At 42.3% G+C, this 22,958-nt stretch overlaps 1 protein-coding gene across 1 annotated transcript; it reads left to right on the top strand.

Moving 5' to 3' along the window:
• Positions 1 to 1,916: 1,916 nt before the first annotated feature.
• PRPSAP1 (phosphoribosyl pyrophosphate synthetase associated protein 1) lies at positions 1,917 to 21,743 on the top strand. The gene is made up of 10 exons (XM_053376004.1): positions 1,917 to 2,872; positions 5,570 to 5,622; positions 6,838 to 6,904; positions 9,816 to 9,988; positions 11,431 to 11,546; positions 12,367 to 12,422; positions 13,977 to 14,122; positions 14,789 to 14,859; positions 15,875 to 16,021; positions 17,818 to 21,743. The coding sequence occupies exons 1-10, from the start codon at positions 2,709 to 2,711 to the stop codon at positions 17,974 to 17,976; spliced, it is 1,152 nt and encodes a 383-aa protein (XP_053231979.1). The 5' UTR covers positions 1,917 to 2,708; the 3' UTR covers positions 17,977 to 21,743.
• Positions 21,744 to 22,958: the final 1,215 nt, after the last annotated feature.

The raw sequence follows: 22,958 nt of genomic DNA, 5'->3' as shown, positions 1-22,958 counted from the left end.
GCAGCAGTTTATCATGATGGTTACATTGTGTTGAGACACCCAAGCATGGATTAGTTAAGAGCTGACTAAGGTCAATGTAGTCTCCTTCTGAAAAGAATAGATTAAAAGTTGCTGTTCGGGTCTTTTATTGAACAGCTGTTATGGTGAGGGACCTGAGGGACCCTCCTAGTAGTTAAAAACTACAGGAATGTGGGTGGCACTGTGGTCTAAACCACTGAGCCCCTTGGGCTTGCTGATTGGGGAAGGTCGGCAGTTCAAATCCACGTGACACAGTGAGCTCTCATTGCTGTTCAGAGCTTCAGCCAACATAGCTGTTCGAAAGCAAAGCAGGGCAAGTAGATAAATAGGTATCGCTGCAGCGGGAAGGTAAACGGCATTTCCATGCGCTCTGGCTTGTGTCATGGTGTTCCGTTGCACCAGAAGTGGTTTAGTCATGCTGTCCACATGACCTGGAAAGCTGTCTGTGGACAAACGCCGGCTCCCTCGGCCTGAAAGCAAGATGAGTGCCGCAACCCCATAGTTGCCTTTGAGTGGACTTAATCGTACCTCTTCACCTACCTAGTTAGAAACTCTGTGATGGCGGAAGATAAATAAGTTAAAGCAGAAACAGTGCTAGATCGTTCAACATCAGCCAAACACCACCATGGAGCTGTAATCCCCACTATGAAGCAGAGTTACTGAAGAGGAAGCAAAAGGAACATCTCCACGTGGTCCAGCTCAGCAATTTTAGACTCTGGGCTTAATGGTTTTGCAGGAAGGAGGAAGCGGGGCTTCTCCTTAGATTGCAGTACGTTCCGTATGGGGTGAGCCAGCCCTGCTCATACTGTTAACAGGGACCCTGAACTTCTTCCTCCAAGTATTACTGTTATATATTGATTTATACCCCTGACTTTTTCCTCTGATGGGACTCAAGGCGGTATAGCAGTCCCTTCCCTTCTATACTCTTTGCCCTTTAAACGAACAACTCCCTCTCGCCTCCAGATTTCTTATTAAATAATTGTCTCTCGAAGTCTTATAGCGCAATCTATGCATGTACAGTCTACTGTGGCGTAAGTTCCTCTGAGTTCAAGTTCCACGTGGGTCTTCTTATTCCCACGTAAGTAAGCGCAGGACTGCAGCCTCAGAGACTGAAGCGTAACCTTTCTCTGCACTCCTCCTCCCCTGTCGCTTTCTGCTCGCGACCTCTCCGGCCCTACTCGACAATGGCTCCGCCCACTTCCTTTGAAGGCGAGAGGAGACTCATTCTAGAACTTCCCACTTGGCCGTTGGTCGGACTCTCCCCCTCCCTCCAGGAAGCAGCCATCTTTGTTTCGGGAAAACTCTTCATGGTCTTAAGGAAGAGGTGAAGCGCTTCCCAGCTAAGCGGCAGTGGGATTTCTTTTCTTTTCCTCCCTTTTAAGACAGTCAACCGAAACATCCCCGCGTAAGCAGAGGAGGGAACGGAAGGGAAAGTGGTGAGTACTGAGCACGCTCTTCCCTCCTGCCCTCACTCAACATGTCTGCGTGACACCGGCGAGGACTGCATATCTTTCTCTCAACAGCCGGGCAGGCGGGCGGGCGGGAGAGGGGAAGAGGCCTTGCTTGCGCAAAATGGCCGCCGAGAGCAGAAGGTGGCGCTCTAGGGCGGCGTCTCTATGACCGGCCATACTGGTGGAGTTGACTCTTCGCTTGGGTTGGGGGGCTGGAGAGCGAGCGGGCCCGAAAGAGTCCCGACGAGGAAGGAACCAGTAGCTGCAAGAGAGTCGAGCGTGTGTTCGCCTAAGCCGCAGCGGTGCCTGGAGCTGCCCTCCTCCTGCATCTTTAACCGCCTCGCAGTTCTACTAAATCCGCCCTCATCTCTCTCTCCCCACCCCCCATTCTCCCCGTTACTCGCATTTCGAGCCTCATCCCTCACAGCCCCTCCCTCCTCATTTTTAGACCCCCCCAACCTTCCCCCCCGTCGCTTCCAGCTGCCCACCCCAGCCTAGTCTCCTCTGGGTGGCCTGAGAGAGTCTGATCCTTCTGCACCTTCATCGTTTTCCGAATTCCACCCAACCGACCCCCACCCCCTTTCAAAATCCGCTTCTCCTTATTCCGAAAGTTCCCGTCTCGTAGCTCCACGCCTCTGATTCCCTTTCATTCCTCTGGAAGGCACTCGCCTCCTTCTTTTTTTAATTGCTAATATTAAAGTAAGGTGTTCCCTGCTTCCTCTGCCCCATATCTCCCAGGAAGACTTTGCCCTGCCTACTTCCAGTGCAACTTTTCTCTGGTGCTGGCCGCGTGTGTGGCCAAGCTCTCTCTCCGCCACTACTCCTGTTGTCTTGAGAAACCCTCTTTCCCGAGTCTGCCTACCCCACCTTGCTTCTTGTATGTAAACAAGTTTCGTTGTTGTACTCCTTGTTGCCCTTCCTCTCATTTTTTGCATTGCATACTTACTTTGCTTTTAAATTTCAACCCTCACACTAAGCTTTCTGCATGCTAGTTCTTAGAGGCTTGACCTGTTTATGCAAATAGTATCTCCTCTTCTATATGTAGTATTTTAGGGGGACATGTAAAGACCACTAACACTGATCTGACTTGTTGGGCTTCTTAACTTCTTTGAAATACTCCATTTGTGGTGGTTGTAATAATTCTGGTCTGCTGTAATAATTGGGTTGGGGAAGACCTTGCTTGTAAACTGCTTTCCTCCCCCCCCCCCCGCTCTGGTAGTCTTGAGGCTGAAGAGGAGGATGCCAAGGAAATTGCTGTTACCTTATAGATCTGTGTTTTCTCACCCTCGAGCTCCAAGGGGTTTGTATGATTCCTTGGCAATGAACGCAGCCAGAAGTGGCTACCGGGTCTTCTCGGCAAACTCCACAGCAGCCTGCACAGAGCTGGCGAAGAAAATCACTGAGTGAGTGTCTCACGTTTTTATGCATCTTGTTCTCCCGTATTCATGAGTTGCAATTAAACAGTATACGAACTGGAAAGTAAGACATATTTCCTAAAATAGGCTTTTTGCCACATGCCTGAGTTTACATATTTCACTTCAGCCTACTTCAAGAATGCGTGACCCACCCAAGTGCTTAGCATTACTTTTGGTGAGCCCAATTTTTAAGACTCTTTATTTTCACTTTAAAAGGTTGGGGCTTTAAGCGACAATTTAATCAGATTTAAATATTTTAAATTGAGTTTTACCGAGCCTTTTGTAAAGTAAGCATTCATGGTGTACTGTATTATAAACAATGTGTGCACATTTGTTGATTCCATTTGTTGCTTTATTAAAGAGAGTTTGTAGTTTTCAACTGTTTTATGTGGTATAGCCATATTTTATTTGGGAATCTTGACCATTTTTCCTCTTAGTACACTGTTAACTACCTTATCTCCTGTAGGATGGAGAATTTGAAACTGAAACAAAATAATAATTACCCTTTTGTTCGTGGGTCTGCAACATTTGTCTGGTATTGATGGACTGCTAAAATCTGTTCTTGCATCAACCCTGTCTCTCCCTGACTTGGGAGAGGGGTGTTGCCTTGTGTCTGATGTTGGTCTGACTTTTGCAGACAGTTGGAAGGAGTAAGGAGGGCCTCCGCTTTGGAGTGCCTCTGAAGTTTAGCAGTACAGTACTAACATAATTGATTTACTAGAACAGGCCTGTGGCCTATCTAGTTCAGCATCCTCTTATCACAGTGGCCAAATAGAAGCCCATAAGAAGAACATGAGCACAACAACACTCTCTCCTTCTGTGGTTTCCAGCAACTGGTATTCAGAAGCATATTGCCTCTGACTGTGGAGGCAAAGTAGTCATTGTGACTACAGGGGCAAGCCTCTGCTTCTGAAGCCATGCACAAATTGGGAAACAAATATTTGTTGGGTATCACAAATGCCAGAATAAGAAATATACCCATCACTGGTGAAAGCATTTCTGGTCCCGTTTCTGCAGATCAAGCATTAGTTCAATCCAAAAGATGGTATCCTATGGCAACCCATTTGCACAGCTGACACCTGCTTGTGCGGTGGAACTTCCCCTTCTCTCCCCCCCCCCCAATCCTCCCAAATCTGCTCTGGACGGTTGGGGAACCCTGTGGCGCCGGTGGATACCTGTTAAGATGGGTGTGGCAGGGAGGTGAGGAAAAGGAATTCCGTTACATTCACTGGCACAACATTGGAGATCTCCCAAAGAAGTTGGGCAAACCCCTTTGGTTAGTCCAGTTAGCATCTCAAGGGTGCTTAGAGTGAAAAAAGAGACATTCATTCTGTGTTGCTGTTGTCACTTTCAGGATGACTGTGCTCCAAATCTGTGACCTTTTAAACAGCAGTAAAGCATAATTTAGTTAGCCTCTTATTCTATATTTATAATAATAATAATAATAATCTCATTATACTTTTTGAAAATGAAAAACTGACAACCTGGAAAGCTTATGAACCTTAACTTTCTATTTTGGATTTGTCCTAAGCTCAGAAATGTGTGCTCATGCTTTTCCCCATCTCAGAAAGGTTTAGGATCAGTATGTCTCACAAAGGCTATGAAAAAGAAACCGTAAAGCTGATTAAAGGGGTAGCCTTCTAATGTGTTGTGTGAAATATCAAAAACAAATAAGCAAACTGGCTTTTGGTTTGATGTTCATGTTCCAACAAATCTCTGATTATAATATCTTGAAGCATAAATAGCTTTTCAGTGTAACTTGAAAGAGCCTGTGAAGTTGAAATGTACTATATTAAGTAACTGCTTATCTTGTAAATAATGCATACATGCTTGCTAAAATATTTGCTTAGTAATGACTTCTAATTAATAGCTGGTTCTTTTAAATTTATTTAAGATGTATATAACTTGTCCTTCATCTCTTCATCCTAGGGAGAGTTACAACATAACAAAAACAAGTAGGAATAAAAATTCCAGCACACCAATAGCAGCAACAGAACATCCCATAAATGCCCAAGCAAACAGATGGATCATAACCTAGTTCTGCCCTTGTCAGCAATGTTGGCATTAATAGTACTTCTAGAAGGAAAGCATTCCATAATTGGGATAGCACCACCAATAAGGTCCTATCCCATGTCACCATCTGATGAACTTCCCCTGCTGGTGGGACAGCTAGAAGACAACTGAATAAATTTTCTACCTGTATACCTTAGTATCTCTCTTTGTTCCTAGAACGTTTGAGCCATCTGAGGCCTACTTCAGTTTCCCCCAGTTAAATTTCTAATGCCAGAATTATGTAAGATCCAGTATCCTAGGAAGAGTTAGACCAGGTTATGCAGACTGAAATGCTTTTCAGTCCCCTCTTTTTAATGGGAAATTTGCTTTAAGAATCCTGCAGCCCTGGCTTTAGTTTTAAAATTCTACTTAAACTAGCTGTAAAACTCAGGGTAGATATCCTAAGCCACTTGGATATGTGTGAGTGTTTGCTCTTACTATAATAATAGTTGCTTCAGGAGTGTTGTTCTGACCAACAAGCAGGATTGAAACTTTGTTGTGGCAGGCAGCAGTTTGTCAGTAAGCCCTGTCTTTTAGTGCTGAGTTTAGCTTTGCTGTTCTAGAATTGCATGGCGAGAATTCCTATGTTAGTAAGGTATTGTTGAGAATCTCTCTGTGTGTCTCTCTTTCTAGGCGACTTGGTGCTGAGCTCGGAAAATCTGTGGTATATCAGGAAACCAATGGAGGCAAGTCAGGTTTTTCTTTTTCTTCTAGAGCATTTACTGAAGAACAGACTATAGATATTCCAAAATTGAAAAAAATCCCATGGGGGAAATTATTTTTTTTTTTAAGTCTCAAGGCCATTCCCCAATGACTATTCTCCTATTTTCAGAACCCAGAGATGAGCCCTTTGATTTTCTGGCTGTTTCCACAACACTTACATAAAATCGCTAAGACTTGTTTGTCAACGGCTGAGTGAGCCTTTGATAAATCTATTCAATATGGGTATTAAAGACTTACTGTGCTTTTTTTTACGCTTGCAAAAACAACTGTTTTTAAAATTACATTTATACCCCACCTTTCCTCTAAGGAGCTCTAGGTGGCAAACATTGTCCCCCACAACACATTTTTTCATTCCTGGAACCACATTTGTACCACTGTGGAGTGATAATTGTGTTCCGATTCCACCTCTTGTACCTAGTTTTGTGACCTTGGCCAAGTCCCTTGCGCCTATCTGGCCTATTACTGTGTTTCCAGCTTTGGCCAACCAAATGTCTCTGGGAGGCTAATGAGCAGGGCATGAGGACAACAGTGTTTCCCCATTTGTCCCCAGCACCTGGTTTTCAAAAAAGTATACTGCCTTTCAACATGGATGATTAACTTTGTTCTTTCAGCTAATGAGGAGGGGCATCCATTGGCAGAGCTTAGGTGGAATGGTTTGGAAGAGTTTTGGACAAGTTGCGCTGATGGACGGTGGTGGGAATGGCTTGGCAGAGTAGGACTTGCAGTCCTCCCACCTGTTTGGATGCACTAGAAATCCCTTCCCACGCTCACCACATCTAAACCACATGCCCCTGTCCACTGATCACAACACGGATATTCCTCCAGCCAGCTTTAAATTGTGAACTGCTTTAGAATGCAACATGAACCCTAGGAAGGCTAAAAGAAAAAAGAAAGTTTAAAAAGACCACAATACATCAGGCAGGCTCAAGCTATCAGACAGACTCTAAACATCCATTATCTCAAATGCACACTTGGAAAGCATTTTATTACTTTAATTTTGTGAAGTCTTTATGCTGGTCTACAACCGTAATAAAGTTGTTGTTGTTGTTGTTGTTGTTGTTGTTGTTGTTGTTAAGTCTTTAAACCCACTCACCCCATTCCAGCCATGCTGCTTATACTTAGGTACTGCTAGGCTAATTTGCAAGGATTATTTTCAAATATCTGTGCTTCCTTTACAGAAACAAGGGTTGAAATAAAAGAATCTGTTCGAGGTCAGGATGTGTTCATTATTCAGACAATACCCAGGTGAGGGTTTGTGGGAGTTTTGTGTGTGTATGTGTGGATTGAATTCTGAATTTTATAAACCCACATCCTTGGATATGTGGGAACTCTGGTTGAGTGGATTTGTTCTGGATTCTTTCCTCTCTATTTACATGTGTAAATATACTTCTGCCATCCCTACTACCCATTCACCATCATTAACAAGAGAGCCCATGATGTTATTAATGCTAGTTAATATTTTACACCAACAGTGTGGACTTTAAATCCGACACTTTAATGTGGCACTTAAAAGTGACAGTAAATTAAAACCCGATGCAATTCCTCAGTCTGCAAAGCTCTCCTGAAGACTATGTTAGTTACTCTTCCATTTACTTGCTATTTTGGGATCCTCTTTTTTTTTTTTAAAGGTTCTTGCTCCTTTAACTAGATTAATCTTTATAGCAGAACTCTATAATAAAATGCCTCTTGCCAGTAATGTTCCTGCTTGATAGCCTTTAGTGCTGTTTAGTTACAGCTTATCTGCCCAGGAGTTCCCTGCCTATCTGGCTGTGTGCTGTAGCTTCAAAAAATGATCCTATCTTGCCTGGGATTTGGTTTTATCCTTTCCCCATGTGAAGTGCATCAGCTGCCACTCTCTTTATCTGCTATGCAGACAACCTGCCCTAGTCAACTTTGGGAGAAAGGGCAGGATAGAAATTTAATCAATAATAATATCCAGGGAGCAGCAAGGGCAGTTCATGGGTGCTGTTTAAGTTTGTGGTGTTGGGAAGGTCTGAATCGCAGCAAAGCTGCAACGCAACAGCTCTGATGTATATGTATAAGGCACCCTTTCAAATCAATTTATAAAAGCAGTTTTCTTCTTCCTGCCTCCCAGATATGGTGTAGCTTGCTTGCCTGCACATATCTAGGTTAGTAGCTTGGGGTGCAGAAATAGCCTTAAAGAATAAAAAAAGAACTATTCTGTTCTAGTTCGCACAAACCTCTCTGTCTGGTAAGAGCTTAATGCCCCAGATGATGAGGCGCATTATGGGGCTGGGATGATGGCTTTTGAACCAGCACTGCAGTAGACATGAATGGTGAGTAAGAATAGATAGGAGTAACATAGTTGGTATCCTACCATGTACCGTATTTACTCAAATGTAATGGGCACCTTTTTGGGCCATATTACGTCACAAAAATTAGGGTTCTCATTAGATTTGATGGCAGATTTACATTTGCCAGCAAATACTGTTTTTATTTCAAAGTTTTGAAAATCGAGGCGTGCTTTAGATTCAGTGGTGCATTAGATTCGTGTAAGTACTGTATATCTATGATGCTGGAAAGACCTTGTGTTCTTTCTCTCTCCCACTCCCCGTTTTTCCTGCCTTGAGACTTCTGAACACTTTTAACCTAGGCCTATTTCCTTAACATGTAAATGTGCCTGAAGCATTGGGTCTGTTGTTGTTCATACTTGGTCATTATGAATCTTAGTTTAAAATCATAAGCATAAGTTGATAGCTTGTGAAATGCATAGTCCTAGGAAACAATGACTGTCCTTCCTTAGCCTCTGCCACCTTAAGCCACAGAAGGGGGAAATTGTGCACTGTTAACTTTTTGTCTTAATTGCTTGGCGGATGGAGTGGTTTTATGTAATTCTTGGCTACTTCCTTGATGGTGAACAAAGCTTTTTTGTGTATATAAACAGTGCAGTGTGGTGGAGATAGGAGGCAGAACAAACCAATTTGGAGAACGTTGGCAAATGTGTCAAGATAAATGGGGGTTTAATTTTCCAAGGGAAAGCTTACAGTGGAAGAAATGAGAGCAGCTGGCTAAAACACAGACTTAATCAGTCACATGTCTTTGAGAGCCAAAAGACTCCTAAGGGTATCATCTCAGATGATCAGGAAAGACTGTGGTCCAAATCTGGTGGAACGCCAAGTGCAGATGAAAGAAGGGTTGCAGCTTGAATGTTCACTGTGCTTCAGAGAGTGTGCTCCTAGAGTGCTTCCAGGTCCAGAGTTCCCCTAATACCTTCAGCAAGTGATTAGGCATGTTTAGGCCTTTTCACCTTCTGCCAACACTGTTTAGCTCCTTGTTGCAAAAGGCTACTGCTAACATCCCCCCCACACACACACACATTCTTTTTTGAAACTGGTAATCAATGGGTCTGTCAGGCACTATGTAAAAAGGAAAGAGCTATAGCTGGTGCAAAGGAACTTTTGATACATGTTGACATGGTGAACATTAACACTGCCACAGATGCCACAATACCCTCTATTTGGAAGGAATTGATCTTTTAGTGCAGTGGTTTTCAACCAGTGTGCCGTGGCACCCTGGGGTGCCTTGAATGATGCTCAGGGGTGCCACGGGCAACACTGGCCTCTGTCCCTCTTTCCTTCCCTCCCTCCTCTGATGCCCTCTCGTGCCTTTGCCTCCCAAAGGGTTAGACAGCTGTTTGTTGCAGCAGCCCTGGCTACAAGCTCTGCAGTTGACATGCATTTTAATCTGGCTTTCAGCTTATCATTGATTTTAATTATTTGGTTAAACGTTAAAATAGTTGTGTTTAACTGAGTTTTTATGGATAATGTCATTTTTGTAAACTGCTTTGAGGTTGTTTGCAAAAAAAACCAAGCTGTATTTTATGGAATAAAGAAATAAGATTGGTAACGGTGCACAAGCTGTTTACTGGGCAGTGTCTCCACCATTTCTGATATTTGCATTCAGAAACCCCTGGCAAGTTTCTGCAAAACCCCAGAGATTCTGTGAATATTCCTTTGAAAACTTTTCGTTTAGGTTAAAAAATGACTTTGCTTGCTGTGGTCTAAGAAATGAAATAAATGATTTTTTAAAATCTGGTCACATTATTTTGGCTGACATTGTCTTCTTCTTAGAAGAAGCTGTTTCTAGAATTTGACTGGCAGATGGATTATTGATTAATATTTTTGAACAATTTCAGAGATGTGAACACTGCGGTGATGGAACTGTTAATCATGGCTTATGCACTGAGGACGTCCTGTGCCAAAAATATCATTGGGGTAATTCCCTACTTCCCCTACAGCAAACAAAGCAAGATGAGGAAGAGAGGCTCTATAGTCTGCAAACTCCTTGCTTCCATGTTGGCCAAAGCAGGTGAGTGAGCTGACCAGAAGCAGCAAGATTTTACCTCCCACAATGGATCTGACCCTGAAGAAGTGAGTGGCTGTTTTTGCAGAGAGAGACCTTCCTGCTGTAAGAATACATTTCTTTTTTTTGCAGAAAGAACAGCCAAAAATAATCCTAAAACAAGCCACATATTTGGGATGGCATTTGTAATACTAACAGTGATTTCTATTCAGAGAAAAGTAGAAATAGCTACCCTCAAACTAGTAGTTTGATTTTATATAATAGAACAAGAAACTCTTTTGGTGCCCTTGAAACAGTGGTTGAATTTCACCACCCCTTTCTCACAGGGTGTTTGTTAGGATAAAATAGAGGGTAAAAAACACACATACATGTTTTTTCTTAGACGAAGGGTGAAATAGAAATGGAATCCTTAAAATTCCTGGCTTTGCTCACTGTGGGTAGGAGACCAGGCCTCTTTTTGAGAGACATAAGTTTGCAAAGGCTGGAGCAGCAAAGGTGACCACTAAAGTAACAAAGTTCACAGGAGGACTGTTGTCTGGGGCCTACTGAACCTTGGATGAAAACCTGTCTGGCTCTTTAAAAAAAAAAAAAAAAAAGCCCTGTTGTAAATATTGCACAAAAACATTGGCATAAAGCAGTGGGGGTTTTTTTGTCTTGTTTTTGCTCTACGTGTTACTACTGTTTCAGTGCCAAAGTCCGTTGTGAGTCAACATCCGGTACATCCATCTAAGGTTCAGTGGTCCCTGTCACCTATAATGCAGAAATGTGTGTAGCAATAATCATGATGGGATACCCAAACCCAAGAGATCAGTTACCTGTTAGGAGTCAAATTTGTGAATGAGATTCTTTAAACCAGTGTTTCTCAAACTATGTGATCTGGTGGACTGGCAAGCCCTGCCCTCCTCACCATGTGCCAGGGACTGGTGCCATATTGAGTTCCTGAAGCATCCTGCCCAACCTTGGCTGTGATGGAGCCACCATGGACTGGCAGCCAATGACTAGTGAAGCAGCACTGGGCTGCAGACTACCTCTTTGAGCAGAAGTGCTTTAAACCCATGTTACCTGGGTACATCAATGTGACTGATACCCTACTGCATTTCTTCAGTGAGTTTAATGAACTAACCTGAGAGTCACATTCAACCTTTGCTAAACCCCAGGGTGGAAGTGGCCAAAAGGGAGCTGGTTACCTCGCATGCACACAGACATTGCACATGTTCCCTCTCCTCAGCTGATCCATTCATCCGCATTAGGCCACTGGAGTGGGGTGGGGAAGGAAAGAAGCTTACACCATTTCACCCACCTCAGCACCATGTCCACTTTACTTTCTTTCCCCCATCAGCTATTGCTGTCAGATTTAGTGAGGTCTTGCGAGGGTGTGTGTGTGTGCATCAGGCCCCTAGGCTGGCAGTTAGCACCCTGGTGTAACGTATGTTCTTTCTTTTTTATAGGCTTAACACACATCATCACTATGGATCTTCATCAAAAAGAAATCCAGGGATTTTTCAGCTTTCCTGTTGATAACCTGAGGGCTTCCCCTTTCTTGCTTCAGTATATACAAGAAGAGGTGAAGTTACTTTGATCCATCAATAGTTATACAGTGGTACCTTGGGTTACATACGCTTCAGGTTACAGACTCTGCTAACCCAGAAATAGTGCTTCAGGTTAAGAACTTTGCTTCAGGATGAGAACAGAAATCGTGCTCCGGCGGCACAGCAGCAGCAGGAGGCCCCATTAGGTAAAGTGGTGTTTCAGGTTAAGTACGGACCTCCAGAACGAATTAAGTACTTAACCCAAGGTACTGCTGTAATCTCAGCTTGATTAGAACACTGTTTAGTGCTGGTCGTTTTTAGACTTATATATTGCTTATGCTTGCTATAGGCAACTAATCTTTGCTGTTAAAGGGGATCCCAGTAATGTATCTTAACAGCCTCTTTGCTAAAAGTGCAAGCTGCTTGGCATGTTGGGACACGTTCGCTGATAGCTTGGTTAATACTGGTGGTAATTTTCTTCATAGATTTTCTTCTGACTTTGCCTCTACCTGCTTGTGGTGGTTGTTAATGAATCCATGGTTTCATGTTTTAGTGTGGCCCTGAGCTAAGGCTAGTCAAATATATATATATGGATGGGGTCTAATTACTTAAACATCCTGCAGCAATGAAAGTAAAAACTGTGTAGAACTATTTAAAAGCCAATTTTACTTGAATGTCTTCCAGTGTTCTGAGAATGATGATAGCATTGCTCTCAGCTGTCATCTTATGTAACAAAAGAGCAATTTTTATTTATTTATTTATTTATTTATTTATTTATTTATTTAAAAAATCTAATTCATTCTGTGTCAGAGTTTAACTGCTTTAAAGTCTCACCATGGTTTCAATGTGCTCCAGATTCCTGATTACAGAAATGCAGTAATTGTAGCAAAGAGTCCTGATGCTGCTAAGAGGTAAATACAGTTTAATTTTGATGTGAATAAATCCTACAAAATCAGCTTGTACAGACAATGTTTAAGGATGCCTTAGCGCTAGAGATTAAATGGTTGATATGTGAGGAATTGGGAAAAGAAAATCAAAAGGTGATTGGGTTCTGTTTTCTCTCTTGCTGGAGAAAGTGACAGTCTCTGCTGGGAAACAGTTTCTTTTTATCAGAAGTATAGCAAGGAGATGCACCAAGAACTTATTCTACTGCATACCTTAAAACACCAGCGAGAAACCCTAAAATAGATTTTAAAGATATATGATAAATTCATCCCCCTCTGGGCTGCAAAAAGTTCATCTGTGGAAGGATAGTGTGGGGAAAGATCTTCTTAATATAATTTAATAGGCATGAACCTAGGGCAGTTTTTTAATATAGGATGGCCACTGGAAAACCATCAGTGTGGGAGATAGAGTGTTTAAAAGATGCATAGCCCAATGCATTTCTTGACCACCACCTACCGGTATATTTGGAGAGCTTTATTCAGTATCTAGCTCAAGAGCAACTGACATGTCTCCCTTAGTTTTCCTGAATTGAAGTGGTAATTCTCTCTTTATAAAAATGAAAATGGAGTGACAGTTGATGTAACTGCAGCATCTTCAACCTGTTTGGACCTGGTGCATGCACAGTCTTCATCCCTTCCCATATCTGTTTACTATTCGATAACTTAGCTGTATTACTCTTATGTGACTATTCTGGTGTGGCCCCATAGACCTTCTGAAGGAAACCAAGAATATATGTAAACTGCTTAGGGGTTTTTCTTGATTTTTCCCCCCAAGGCTTGGGATCAGTCCATCCATGCCAATAGAAAAAACAGTTTGTGTGTACTGATTCTTCTTGTTCAATTACATCAGCTTCCAGTGAATACCAATACAAATATTTTTGAACCTTTGGAGGCACTGTTTCTGGAATACTTTGAACAGTTTATCACTTTGAGACACTTTCCTCTTTTCACTTCTGAGTGGAATGTAAAATAATGCTTAGGAGATCACTCCCATCAGCACAAGGATTTCTGCTTTCCAGATGGAATGGTCTCCCCTCTCCTCCTGCATGCTGTTCTGGAGGAATTTTCCAACCTTCCAGGGCTGATCTGAGTGTGGGGTGGGGGGAGCCCCATTGTGTTAGTGGTACTTGTTGCCCTGGCTTCCACCAGCACAGCTATTTAGATTAATCCAGACCTAGGCTATATCTTCAGTTCAACATTTGAAGTTATTACAGAGACAGAGGAAAGGAGCATCATGTTTTGGAAGTGTTTGACACACTTCCAGAATAAATAGCATCTGCTTTTCATATTAAAGTGGCAGAAGGTGATTGTGCATGGAGTCTATTTTGTTAAAAGGAAATTGAAAAACAATAGTGAAAAGCAACATTCTTAAGCATTAACTACTTACTGTTAGTTGAAAAAGCAAACTCCTTTCCCAAGCTGAATCCTGTTTAAATGAAGCACATGGAAATGAGCTAAAGCAGAGGACTTTTCAAAAGTGAATGTATTTCACCCCACTAATATCTTGTTGCTTTTATGTAGGGCCCAGTCTTATGCAGAGCGGCTACGGCTAGGACTAGCGGTTATCCATGGGGAGGCTCAGTGCACAGAGCAAGACATGGATGATGGACGTCACTCTCCTCCAACAGTAAAAAATACTACTCTGCACACTGGTCTGGAGCTACCCTGTATGTTGTTGCATTTTTCTTTACTTTTATTTTCCTTTGGTTTGATGTGCAAGGCAATTCAATGTAAGAGCCATCTGAATTCTCTGCTGAGGAAACAAACTCTGCACACATAATAATTTGTAGCTACCTAAAGGGAGATAAGGAACCAAGCACAATTAAGTTGCTTTTAAATCAGAGGTCATGCACACATCCAGGAATAATCTGCAATCAGTTGTTAAATGGCAATGCCAGAAGTCTCTCTCCCTGCATTAACTTTCTAAAATGAAAACTGGGTGATTTGTGATTTGTGTGTGAAAGGACTGGTCCTGAAAACCTGGGCTATTTCAAATTTCAAAAAGTGAAACCCTAAATATCGGTAAGTTTCACCACCACCACCCCTCCTCCTCCCCTCCCCTTTGAGGATTATCTAAAGATGACCTTTTAAAGGGTGGCTGAAATCAGTGCTGTGAGACTTAATTTTTGTGCCTCAACACAGTTCATTCAGAATTGCTTAAATGTGACAAGGTTTGTTTATGTTCAGTAATAATAACAGCTGCTATTTGAACTGTCTTTCATTTAAGTGAAACAAAATGTCCAGTATGAGGTCTCTTTCATACAAAGCATGAAAGATGAATATGCATATTACAATGAAGCTGTGATTCTGATGTTGGGTTTTTTATTCCTTAGTTATGATGGCCAAAGAGAAGCCACCAATAACAGTAGTTGGAGATGTTGGAGGTAGAATTGCCATCATTGTGGTAAGGAACTAAAAGGCCATGATGACAAATGGGATTTTTTCCCTAGGTTTCATTACATCTCAAATATTTATGCCTGGATGCAGTTGGGATTTCAGGACTGGGCTAGAAGCCATGCAGGAAAACTAAACAGTCACATTGTATTGTCTGGTTTCACTTTTTCCCTACTAATTAAATAAGGAAGCTATCCTCCAGTATTAATTGGGCTTATGAGGCTGTGGTATAAATTCCTGTTAGTTTTCTATCTGGAAAGAAAATCCAACTCTGATAGACAGTGACACCTCACTGAGTGAAGCTTTGGGGTTCATTGCTAACCTCCTGGACAAAAGTCTAGGTACAGTAGCCTTTCCATTTGGAGGGATCATTGTTTTAAGATGCAAGACTAGACATCCTGGCCTATCCAAGCTCGTATAGTCTGCATGTTGCCACTGTGTAATAGAACTCCATATGAACAAGCTTTTCAGAACCTCCTACCCAAAGGTCCCTATTCTGGTTTCTCAAACAGTCAACAAAATTGACAGGGCCTTGTGCCAAACCATTACATTTTGTGTAGCCTGTGTGACTAGCTTCCTAGTGCCTGCCTTTCCACAAGACACTTCTTGAGTTTGTAACCAGGAGCATGGGCAGCTTGCATTCTGTACCTCTCCTTGAGAGAGAGCTAACCAAAGCCATTTTTGTATTTTCAAATATATCTTTGCCCAAAGAAGCATTTTCATGTATATTTTCCAAACAGCACTCCTTCATAAATCTTTGGAAAGTTTGTGCCTGTCATGTGCTCATTATAGGAACTTAGCCCTGTCCAGGAAGCAGACTCATACCATGCTGGTATAAATACCTGCTACTGAAATCCTTATTGGCAATGTACCAAAAGTTCATATGTAACTTTAGGTTAGACACTGAAGCATCTTCAGATTATTCCAGATTTGCCAAAGTGGTTACATACTGCTTGTGGGACAGTGGAGCAGTTTGTGCTTGCTAATAACTTCCAGATTTAACTGGGATGTGTTTTGCTTCTCAGGATGACATCATTGATGATGTGGAAAGCTTTGTGGCAGCTGCAGAAATCCTGAAAGAGCGTGGTGCTTATAAGATCTTCATCATGGCAACTCATGGGCTTTTGTCTGCTGATGCTCCACGTCTAATTGAAGAGTCATCAATTGATGAGGCAAGTCTTGGTATATTGCTCTATCGGCAAGATTCCCTCTTGTTTGTGTATTAGTGTTGTTTTAAATAGCAAATGATGGATTTAGATTGATCAATAAGTTGACAGATTTGTATATGGAGTACAAGACTGTTGCACATTCTGAATATATAAACACACAGTTGGCTTCTGCATGAATCTAGCTGTTGCTGGACTAGGATTCCCATCAGCCCCATGCAGAATGATCCATTTTCAGGAATGACAGGAATTGTAGTACAACATCTTGAGGACTAGCCTCCTGCCCTGCTGCAGCATATATTTTTCAGTAGATGGTAAACTAACTGGAGTTGAGTTTTGCTGAGATTGAAACCAAATGCTACTGGTTCATTACTCCAAGAAAAAGAATGGCTGGTTTAAACAAGAACCTTACAAACAGGGATTCCCATTCTTCCACTACTATAGCTCAGCACTTAAATGTTTTCTGACTACAGAAACACAGAGCTGTGCTGTGGTGGCTGCCTGTCTCAGTAATCTCATACTTCAGACCAGGGGTAGGCAACCTAAGGCCCGTGGGCCAGGTGCGGCCCAATCGCCTTCTCAATCCGGCCCGCGGACGGTCCAGGAATTGGCATGTTTTTACATGAATAGAATGTGTGCTTTTATTTAAAATGCATCTCTGGGTTATTTATGGTGCATAGAAATTCGTTCATATTTCTTCCCCCCCCCCCAAAAAAAAAATATAGTCTGGCCCACCACATGGTCTAAGGGACAGTGGACTGGCCCACGGCTGAAAAAGGTTGCTGACCCCTGCTTCAGACCATAACATTTTTCCCACCAAGAGGAATGCTGTGCTATAGTGCCTCCTTCCTCCTTGTCTTACTGCTTGTAGAAACTTGAAGCTGCATCGATGTGGCTGCATTTTTCCAAGCAGGAAAATGCAGCAGATTGCTACAGTGGCAATGCACTTGTGGTGCATTTTGTCTTCTGACCTAGAGGTTTACAGTAGAGAGCAATTAACACAGTGCCCATCTATGCAAAACACTGAGTTGTACTCAGATTACACCTACTGAAATGAATGGACCTAACTTAGCCACTCATTTCAGGGGGTCTACTCTGAGTAAAACTTAGTTGAACACCATTCAATATGCTTTCCCCATGACCAGATATTATGGGAAATTGTAGGTCTAAGTGTCTTTCTAGGATTTTAGCACTATTTAAATAAAACTGCAGCTGTACTGCTAGATTTGTCTTAAATCCTAGGTTTTAAATTTAGGCAGACAAGCATTGAATGCCCCAGCCACCTTTGGTCCAGGTGAATTGTTGCTTTTTCAGTGAGTGGGTGCTGCTGAGCTTATTACTTGACACTTCATACTAGAACTAGTGTTTCAGCTTGCTTGCTCACTCACAACCCTCCTTTCTCTGGCCCATCTGTTTATCTCAAGCAGTTCAGGCAGCAGCAGCTGTTTCTGAGGAGCAGAGGCGCCAGGTGTTGCTTTCAGCTGCCTCTCCTGTGCTCCTTACTACCAGCTGCCCTGTTCTCTTGCAGCTTTATAGTTTTCTTTGTGGTTCTTGCAATAATTATATTAATGACACCTCCAACTATTGCGGGGCATCAAATGCAAATACCTTACACAATCTCAAAACGTTGGCTGCAACCTCTATTTCCATTAAGGAATTTAAATGCAAATGCACACTGTGTGTGTTTGGTGACCCATCAAGGAACTTCTGGTTTGATTTTATTTTTCAAAAGTCAGATCCTGTGAATTATGTTTCAGCCACATTTCTAAATTTAATCTTTTTACTTCCCTGTGCACTGCTAGGTGGTGGTCACCAATACAGTTCCTCATGAAGTGCAGAAACTGCAGTGTCCCAAGATAAAGACTGTGGATATCAGTTTGATCCTCTCTGAAGCCATCCGCCGAATCCACAATGGGGAATCCATGGCTTACCTCTTCCGCAACATTACCATGGATGATTAGATTCTCTTTATCATTCCCACATCCTCATTCCTTAAATAGAAGAGAGAAAAGAAATGTGCAAGGAAATATGCATGAATCGGCAGTGCCATAAAGTTGATGCTATTTGGGTGGGGGAAGCATTATTATGGGTCTGGGTGTCAAGAGACTGATGCCGTGAGGCCCAGGTATTTCAATTTCACTGGCCAACAGTTCTCGGAGCCAGCTAGATCAGGGTGCAAATAGGCATTGCATTCTGTTTTAAAAACCGATACTAGTGGTGGCCTTCTGTTCTTGTTCAGCAAATCTTGTGTATTCAATTGCTTACAGAGATTTGACTTCATAAATTCTCTAGTCATGCATGTCTTCAAGCTCTATGGAAGGAGGTGTGATTCTTCTTGCACTGCTGGAATGTGCAATGCCCTCTTACTGCCTTTGGAGCCATTCTTAATATGGGTGCAGCAGAGCTTCCTCTTGTGAAACCATCTACACATAGGTACATTTTACTGCAGTCTAGGTAATTTGATCAGCAATAACATAGCATGATGCTAAGGGGTTCCAAAGTCATGGTAGAAACTAGAATGTGCTACCTCTCCTCCTCTATAGAGCCCTAGGTTCCAGTTCTGCCTAGCTGGCCATGTAACAAGAGTATATAACATTTTAAGACTCTTGCTACAGTATGTGAGTAAATTTGTAAGATTAAGTACGGTCTAATGGGATTTGCTTCTGGTGGTATTCTGTGTTCCTTCATGGGCAAAAATTAAAGCACATCGGCCAGAAAGTATAGAAACATCCATGTAATACCTTCCTGTGTGTTTTACACAGCTGTACTCTTGATGCACAATGGTAAATCTAGAACAGTTTTTTATCTGTTGCGTCCCTAAGAGAGAATTCTATAGTGCTATCTATTAACATATAGGGTGATTCTGCCTGCTGCCCAGTGCAGTGTTTCTTAAAACATTTTACTGAGAAGGTATGCAAAATTCAAATCTTTTTGAGACAGTCCCATTATATGGCAGCCTCCAGCTAACAGTGAAACTGCCTACCCCTTGTGCTGTGTTCTCCTAGGGTGCTAGTGTTTGACCTGTAAGATTCCTGCAACTGTCTAGCATAACCTTTTCTTTGTACCTTTCGGTTGTTGAGGTCCAATGACTCCCAGCCTCCCTGGTCATTGAGTCATGCTGGCTGGGGTTGATGAAGCTGTAGTCCAGTAACACCTGGAGGGCCCTAAGTTCCCCATTCCTGATCTAAGCAATAGAACGCTTGGTCATTAGTAAGAATGAATAGCATACTTATATGACAAATTACCAACCTCTTTAAGGTCTGCTAAGTAACAAAACACTCCCTTCAAGACAGTTCACAAAAGCAGCTAGTGTTAATTGTATTTACTCTGATAACTGTTTGATTAAAAGCAAGAATGTTGCATTTGCCAACTACTGGAGGCCTAAGGCTGTCGTTCCACTCTGACTGGGCAATTGGGGTGAGAGATCACTAGGTACCAGCCACAGTCACTGCTTGGCTGCCTGGTGGCTGCTACTCAAAAGCCCACTCAGTGTTACTAGCTATCATAGAGATGGAGAAAAGGGAAGCAAGCCTGATGCTGCCCACCATACTGATCTGGCAGTTCCCTTTGAGGGAGCCCCTGGAACATGACCCAGTCCTTTGCTCTGCAGTGGCTCTGCCTGGTCCAATCCATTTAGCCCTGCTTCCCCGCTTTGGGCCCAGTTGTTCCCTTTCATTTTCTAGGACCAGACCCTATTTCTTTTTAACAGTTCAGCTGAAGGAAGATTTAGATCAAGGTAGCTTTTTCCTTATCACGTGTGATGGTGTAACAGGAGAAAAACTGCACCTGATGAAATACTTATTCCTGAGAGTGGACTTAAAGGGATTGAAGGTCTAAGAAACTCTACACCTCTGGCCATAGTTCTTGTCAGCTTCCAAACCCCCTCTCCTGGCCACCTTGTTATTTTAACAACTCAAATCACCATGTGAGGGGTTTTCCCCAAGTCCCACTTTATCAACTCCACCAGCTCTTTGCTTCAGTCTACGATTGAACCAGTAGTAAACCTTCGTCTTGGCTCACTGCCCCCCAGCTCCCTACTGAGAGTGGCTCTGACCATTACAACACAGGCTCCTTCTACAGTGTAATGACTAAAGCAGTGGAGGTGTGAGAATTCCAAATACTCACTGCCACTGTGGACATGAGGCACCAGAAGCTTAGAAAGAGGATGTATGAATCATCCTTTTGGCACGCTTTGTAGCAGCCAAACCACTTAGGTCCTTGGCTCACAACAGCTCTTCTTATCTCAGCCTCTTGCATAGGACCTTTTCCCAGTCAAACTGAAGACAGATACTGTATACTATGTTCTGTTCCAGAAATTTCACGTCTCAAGCTTTTGCCTGGCCTGAGCATCGGGCTTGCTTTCAATAAGTCAGCTTTCATTAACTCAGCAGTTAGAAGACTAATTAACACTCCATGGTGTCATAGCTGCTCAGCCAATTGCTGTCAGAAGCTTTACTACCAAGGAGTATTTTTTTGTTTACGGCATTACAATAGAGAATACACAGGGGCAGCCAACATGCCCTTCAGGTGTTGCTGGAATAGCTGCAACAGGTGGAGGTTGGTGTCCAGCAACTTATTGAGTGCATTCCATTGACTACACCTGGATTATAGGATCTTGAGAGTGCATTCAAATACTTGTATTGAAAGATGAGAAAACAAAAACCTGCTGTGGACTAAACAACCCATTTGTTAACTAATTATCAATAGCCACATTCTGACGCCAAACAATAAATGGTCCCAATAGCCATGGCAACAGGATGCTAAAACAGCTACATTTCACCAGCCATGCAAGCAGATATTCTGGCACACCCAGGCACGGTTTAAGTGCCTTATGGGTGAAATGGCAATTCTAATTCACACTAGAGGTTGTAAGAACAGAGCCCAGGCATACAGTATCTTCTAGACTGATAAAAATAGAAACGACTTGTAATGTTGAAACTCTCCCTTAATAGCCTGAGTTATCAAAAACACAGGCGAGGCTTTCAAAAGTACCATGCAGAGTGTCTTCTTCACTTACCTTGGGGGGGGGGGGGTTGTTCTTCACCTTTCCCCAACATATTTTCCCTCCAACTCAAGCACATTTTAAAATGTATATCATTCCATATTAAATTACAGACAAGAAAACTGCAAGTCCAGGACAGGCTTTTAACTGTTCAGCAAGTAAAGTTTCCTCCATTTATGTATGCAAAAGTGCACACAACACAACTTAACTACCTTTCTGTCTCATCACGGCTACCTAGGTATGCACATCTTGTTGAGATGCTGTCTTTTAAAAGCCCTCCCAGATGGCTTTAAACATAAGCAATACCTTGGGATAGGTTTACTATGAATCCTGAGCATTAGAGCAAAGTTACTCTCATCCATTGCTGTGATTTTTATGAACTCGGATTCAAAATTGTCTGAGAAACTTCTAATGTTAACAGTTAAAGTATTAGCGGCATTGTGTAAAGTTGTGGGTAAAGTCCCAAACATTGTGAGGTCTCCTTTACTCTCAAGCGGTTCAAATATTCATGATGGATTTCTGTTGCCAGTTTTACAACGATGAAAGCCACCTATATTCATGTTGGAGGGTTAAAATGTTCATCTGTGCATTATCATACTGCTTTGTTTGAACACTACATTGGTCCTTAATGTTCTAAGCAATTTGGCAGAGACAATCGATATGTCAAGACCCTGGACTACAACAAGAGGGATGGTGGATGAGAATTAAAGTGATGTAAAAGTGTTACACATGGCATTTAAATTTTGTTTCTGTCCACACTAATCCTAGAGGGTTTTCTTTACATATTCCAGTTGCTGCAGCATTTTCCCTTTAGTCTTGTAGGTTTTAGAAAGAAAGCCCATAACCTCTCCCGTTCCATCACCTCCAGCTCCTGGGGAAGACTTGAAGAGGTTATTTTTGCTAGTTTAAGTTAGAGCTTTTGGAGGGAGCTGGCTTTTGGTTTTAAATGGGAAATCACTTCTTTTTCAGATATATAGAATGTTTTTCCCCAGATGCATAACTTAAGTTTTTTAACTGCTTTGACATTTTAACATTTATCCCCCTCATTCTCATTTTGCTCTGTTTTGCTTTTTTTCATGCTCCTTTTTAATTAGGGTGACAGGGTGATGCAACAAACCCACTTACTAGTGCAGACAGTTGCAACCTCTGTCTCAAGTAAACTGCCCGCCTCAAGCTGAAGCTATGGGAGAAGGGAGTATAATTTATACCTCAGCTTTCTGAGATTCTAAGACAAAAGAAGTTCTGTCATGCCACACCATGCAACTGGTCACAAAACAGCACACAGAACATGATCCAAGTTTCACAGAGGAGGCAAACCATACAACTGAGAAATGGGCAAATGTCTAGTAGCCTTCTTGCGTGATCAGAAAAAGCATGCTTCCATTGCATTTTATCTTTTTCAAATTTGATTATGTTTACAACCATGCAGAGTCTTGTCTTAATCAGAGCTGTCAAAATAAGAGTGGAATTTTGCCACTTGCTGTGGACATGCAAAACAAAACAAAAAACCCTAGATACTTCAGAAAGAACCTTGGTGTGCTTTTGAGAAACAGGGCTGAAACTGGTCCTGATCTGATGCACTGCCTAATAGATCCTGGTCTCTTCCTTGTTGAACCAGAAGGCAGTTTGATCAGGGCTTATATGCAAAAAAGTAACACCTTCGCCTGTACACCATGGTAGGATCTCTGGCCTCTGTTTTGAACATTCTAGGTGTATTATTCCTTTGTGCAAGCTGTGAAGATTGCCTTCTTGAGCAGAAATTTTATAATGTATCCAAAGAAGAGGTGATTTATTCAGAATATTCCTGTAGTGTTTAACATCTATGAACCCTTTGTGCATTTCTCAGAGATACTGATGGTGCAGTGGGTGGTATGAAAAGCCTGCTGTCATGCACATGCAGTCAGTTGTTTTTAGTCTTCCAAATCAGGGTGAAGTGGGGGG

The sequence above is a fragment of the Podarcis raffonei genome, chromosome 2 (genome assembly GCF_027172205.1).
Source record: "Podarcis raffonei isolate rPodRaf1 chromosome 2, rPodRaf1.pri, whole genome shotgun sequence".
Taxonomy (NCBI): domain Eukaryota; kingdom Metazoa; phylum Chordata; class Lepidosauria; order Squamata; family Lacertidae; genus Podarcis; species Podarcis raffonei.
The sequence above is the reverse complement of the archived record's forward strand: the minus strand, read 5'-3'. Positions and strand labels throughout refer to the sequence as shown.